At 51.0% G+C, this 5360-nt stretch overlaps 1 protein-coding gene across 1 annotated transcript; it reads left to right on the top strand.

The window, feature by feature from the left end:
• The first annotated feature begins 358 nt into the window (after window positions 1-358).
• FAM181B (family with sequence similarity 181 member B) lies at window positions 359-4192 on the top strand. Its single transcript, XM_042460863.1, has one exon. The coding sequence runs from the start codon at window positions 1088-1090 to the stop codon at window positions 2468-2470; it is 1383 nt and encodes a 460-aa protein (XP_042316797.1). The 5' UTR covers window positions 359-1087; the 3' UTR covers window positions 2471-4192.
• Window positions 4193-5360: the final 1168 nt, after the last annotated feature.

Raw genomic sequence — 5360 nt, 5'->3', positions numbered from 1 at the left:
GGTTACTATTAATATTAAAGAGGCCATGTTAATATTAATATTATTGAGGCCATAGGTTACAGGACCTAAGCAGAGCAGTGGAGGACAGGGAGCCTTGGAGAGGTCTCATCCATAGGGTCGCCAGGGTTGAGATTGACTTGAAGGTATCATCATCATCAACAACAACAACAACAACAACGGTCATCATAAGCCCTAAAGGACATGAAAGCAGCTCCACAAGGAAAACGTGGAGGAAAGAAAAGAAAAGAGAGAGGAGAAGCCTCCCAAACCCAGCCACCCAGAAGGGCCAAGAAAGAGTTAACAGGGCTTCCCAAAGAGGCGCCCTCTCCTCCTCTCCGCCTCCTCCTCCTCCTCTTTGGATTGGCACTAAAGGCAAAGGGAGGCGGCCGGAGGAAGGGAAGAAAGAAGGCAGGAAAGAAGGAGAGAAGGCAGGCGGACGAGGAGGAAGGACAGCCAGCTGGTGGCGCCTCCTTCTCTCCGTCTCTTCTCCGGTTGGCATTGGGGGCCCAGTGGGCAGAGCCAAGGGCAGGAAAGAGAAAGGAAGGAAGGAAGGGGGAGAGAGAGAGAGAGAGAGAGAGAGGAGGGAAGGGATTTCTTCCTAGCGAAATAAAGGAAGGAAGAAAAAAGTGAAAGGAAGGAAGGAAGGAAGGAAGAGACATAAATGAAGGAAGGAGGGAAGAAAGAGAGAAAAGGAATTTCTTCCTAGAGAAATAAAGCAAGGAAGACAGAATGAGAAAGGAAGGAACGGAGGAAGGAAGGAAGGAATAACTGAATAGAGAAATAAATATATAAATACAGAGAAATAAATAAAAGAGGGAAGGGAGAGGGAGAGAGATAAGAACCAAGGAAGGAAGAGAAAGGAAGGGATTTCTTCCTAGAGATAGAAAGAGAAATAAAGGAAGGAAGGAAGAAAAGAAAGGAGGGAAGGAGGGAAGGAAGGAAGGGACTCCTTCTTAAAGAAAGAAGGCCGGAGGGTTGGGGAGGATGCTCCTGGGGGCGGGTGCTTGCCCCTTGCCTGCCCGCCAAGCCTAGCCCAGGGCCCGAGGGGGAGCCCGGGGGGAGAAGCCAGGAGGGCTCCGCCGAGGCGATGGCGGTCCAAGCGGCGAGCCTGCCCCTTCCTGCTGCTGCCGCCCCTCCGTTCCTGCCCTTCGCCTTCCCTGCGGCAGCGGCGGCGGCGGGGGACTTCGGGGAGCCCGGCAGGGGAGCCCTTCTCCTGTCAGGGGGAGCCCCCGGCAGCAGCGAAGGGCCCGACCTGCGAGAGGCCGCCCGGGAGCTGCTCAGCTTCATGGACTCGGCCTCCAGCAACATCAAGCTGGCCCTGGACAAGCCTGGCAAGTCCAAGCGGAAGGTCAACCACCGCAAGTACCTCCAGAAGCAGATCAAGCGCTGCAACGGCATGATGGGGGCTGCAGCCGCAGCTGGAGGAGCTGGACTTGGAGCTGGAGGTGGAACTGGAGGAGGAGGAGGTGGAGGTGGTAGAGTTGGAACTGGAGCTGGAGGTAGAGGTGGAATTGAAGGTGGAACTGGAGTTGGAAGTGGAGGAGGAGGTAGTGGAGTTGGAGGTGGAGGAGGACCAGGACAAGGTGCCACCACCCCAACAGCCCTGCCTTCCCCCCAGGAAGCCTCCCCAAACCCAACCTCCAATATCCAGCACAGCCACAGCATCACAAGTCATCCGCACCCGCAGCTGAATCCTCAGAAAAGGACTTCCACAGCATTGGGGAATGCCTCAATGTCACCATCAAGTGGCAGCGCTGTGTACTGCAAGCCGCCACCACCGTCGAGGCGCGAGGCCACCTCCACAGCCACCCTTGTCCAGAGCAAGAGTTTGGCAGCACTTTTTGACTCCTTGTGGCCGTCGGGGGTCCAAGCTGCTTCAGCCACCTCCATCCTGGTCCACCAGGAAGGCGGGTCGGGTTCCATGGCGGCACCTGGGGGCAAGAAAGTGCCCCTTCGGCACCGTAATTTGCCCCCGTCCTTCTTCACTGAGCCAGCCCCAAGTCATGTTGAGGTTTCGGGGGCAAGGCCGGGCCAAGGTTTGAAGGAGCAAGGAGGGACCCCTGGACCTGAGGATCTGTTCGACCTCCTGGCCACCCCTGAGTATGGCAGCCTTCTCCCGGAGCAGCCGTCGGAGCAGATGGGTTTCCCCACCAGCCGCCTCCAAGCGTCAGATCTGGGCTTGGAAGTGCCCAGTTTGTACGAATCTCTCCCGCTGCCTCATTTGCTCTATTCTGCTGAAGCTCCCTTGCGCCCCCTGCAAGCTCCTTATGCCCCTGCAACGGCCGCCCTGTCGGACCCAGGACCATCATCATTGTCGGAGGGCACCTTGGTTGCTGCAACTCATCTTCCCTCCACAGCTTTCGCTCCTTTCTTTACCGACTGCCCACTCCCGCCACCTCCGGCAGTCATGCCCTACGATTACGGCCCATCAGGGTACAACAGGAACACCTTATTCCAGTCCTTAGTTTAGAGGCTGGGACTCGGAGACACTGACTCAGACGATTGCACGGCTGGCAGTTCAAAACCCAAGCGCTGCATGACAGAGTGAGCTTCTATCACTAGCCCCAGCTTCCGCCAATCTAACAGTTCAAAATCATGTAAAAGTGCAAATAGATAACTAGGTACCACTTCAGTGGGAAGGTAACAGCAGCATCCCATGTGCCACGGCATTAGTCATGCTGGCCACATGACCATGGAGTCGTCTTTGACAACACTGGCTTCCTCAGCTTTGTAACAGAGATGACCACTATTTGCTACAGTTGGTTGCAACTTGACAACCTTGTCAAAGGGGAAACCTTTACTTTTACCTATTAGTTTTAGTGAACCTATTAGTTTACAGGCCCTCATCCCTGAGAGGAGGGGGAAAGGAGGATGGGATTTGGAAAGACAAGAAGGGATGGGATGTGTTGTTGCTGGGTTTTTTTTGTGTGTGGTTAGTATTGGGGAGACCCCCCCCCCAAATTCAAGGGGGAAACCTTTTTTTGAGGGGAGGGATAGCACTGTGTTATTGATGGACCTTGATAGTGGCATCACAAGAGATGTACAGACCACACCGGATGTCACCCCAAAGGGTGTGTGTGTCACCCACTAGGGTGGTACACCCAGCGCGGCTGCTGGGTGAGTGAGAGAATGTGTCGTATCCCTTTCTTACCTGCCCAGCAGCCATGGCAGTCCCTTCTGTTTGGGCTTTGGCTTGGTTGCAACCACACCAGAGCCCAAATGGATCTCCAGGGCTGAGTCTACTTGCCCCCTCACTGCCCCTCTCTGCATCAGGTGACACCAACCCTTGGTATGCCACTGGACCCTGAGGATGGGGACAGGGTAAGCCATCTATGCAGAGGTGGCCCTGATAATGGGAAGGTGAATCTGCTCCAACTTTTAGTACAAACATTAAAAAGGGTAAGGCTGAGCCCTTATATATTCCCAGCCCCCAAATATATTCAGCATTTGGCACAACTCCCCTAAAGTTTGGGCTAAAACCCAGACTGGCTTCTGCTCCCCCATTCCAGATGTTGAAGCCACCAAACTTCTCTGTAGGATTGTGTTAAAATGGACAGCCACCTTTACTCTTTGGAAATACATTGCTTGTTTGCCAATAACCATAGGAATTGTTTGGGCATCTTTGTGTGCATCACAGATCATGGGTGGGGGAGAATGTGTGCGCTGCTAGGATTGCGGTTCCCACCAGCCCCAGAGGAACAATGGCTACTTCAGGCTCTCAAAATATCTAGAGGGCCAAATACTCATCCATCATTCTAACAGGGGCCTGGATTCTATGGGACAATTCTGATTGAATCAGTGTTAAATGTGAAGTCAAGCTGTAGATTAATCCAATTGATTCAGTGGGTCCAATTGGGGGAGGTAGCTATGGGGGGATGTATCTATGAGGGCAAAATGAGGATATTGCCCTCTCCAAGTATGAATTCTGTTCCCCCTGAAATTTTCCTTCAATCCTAAAATTTCTAACTGTGAAGACATTGAGACACTGAAAATTGTTCCCACCAGAACACTTTGGTTTACTGTATTTGCATTTCTTTCATCAGCCTTTACATAATTTCTGACTCTTGGCAGCCCTAAGGTGACCTTGTCACGGGATTTTCTTGGCAAGTTTTGTTCAGAGGGGGTTTCTTTTTGCTTTCCTTTGTGGCTGAGAGAGTGTGCCTTGGCCAAGGTCACCCAGTGGGTTTCCATGGCTGTGTGGGGATTTGAACCCTGGTCTCCCAGAGTCGTAGGGTGCATATACACTGTAGAAATAATATAGTTTGACACCACCTACAGAATCCTGGGATTTGTTTTTTTCTTAAACCCCAGCTCTCTTTGGCAGAGAAGGCTAAAGACCTTGTAAAGCTAACAATCCATAGGACTGTGTCAAATTGCATTATCTTAAAAGGGTGTTGAACTGCATTATCTTTCCAGTGCAGATATACTCCTATTCCAGCACTCAAACCATTACATCACACGGGCTCTCTTTTCTCTGGATGCCTAAATGCTATTCCTAAAAGCTTTGCACTTTGGCTGGAAACTAGCAACCTCCTAGAATGCATTTTGGGATAATTATTTATTTTCCCCATTTTTCTAAGCCTCTGGGGAGCTCTTGGGACCATAAAAAGGCTTCATGGGGGGCTGCAACCTAAACATGTAAGACCAGAGAAGGTGAAAACTTGCCCTCCAGATGCTGTAGGACTGCAGCTTCCAGCAGTCTACTGTCTGTAGTGGCTGGGGATGATGGGAATTGCAGCACAACAACTTATGAAGGGTTTCACTTTGCCCACCTCTGTTGGCAGTTGAGTGATGTGTGATTCATTTATTCAGTTTAGTGCCGTGTTGGAGTCTTTCTTTTTAAATCAACTGATGCTTGGTTTTCTTGGAAAGACGAGTCTGTTAAAATGGTTTGTTGTTGTTGTGTGCCTTCGTGTAGTTTCCAAAAAATAGCAACCCTATCATGGGGTTTTCTTTTTTTGTTTTTGTTTGTTTGTTTTTTATTTATATACCGCTATTCCAAAGATCATAGCGGTGAACAGCAAGTAAGCTAATTAGCAAGTAAGCTAATTTGCCCCTAACAGTCTGGGTACTCATTTTAGTGACCTCGGAAGGATGCAAGCCTGAGTCGCGCTTGGGCCCTTTTGCTGGTCTTGAACTCACAACCTTGTGGTTTCGAGTAAATGGCTGCAGTACAGGCATTTAACCACTGCGCCACCAGGGCTCCTCTTGGCAAGATTTGTTCAGAGGAGGTTTGCTATTGCCTTCCCCTGAGGCTGAGAGCATGTGACTTGGCCAAGGTCAGCCAGTGGGTTTCATGGCCAAGCAGAAAATCAAACCCTGATCTCTAGTGCTGTAGTTCAACACCAAAACTACTATGC

The sequence above is a fragment of the Sceloporus undulatus genome, chromosome 3 (assembly GCF_019175285.1).
Source record: "Sceloporus undulatus isolate JIND9_A2432 ecotype Alabama chromosome 3, SceUnd_v1.1, whole genome shotgun sequence".
NCBI lineage: Eukaryota > Metazoa > Chordata > Lepidosauria > Squamata > Phrynosomatidae > Sceloporus > Sceloporus undulatus.
Note: the sequence above shows the minus strand (reverse complement) of the source record. Positions and strands in the feature narration are given on the sequence as shown.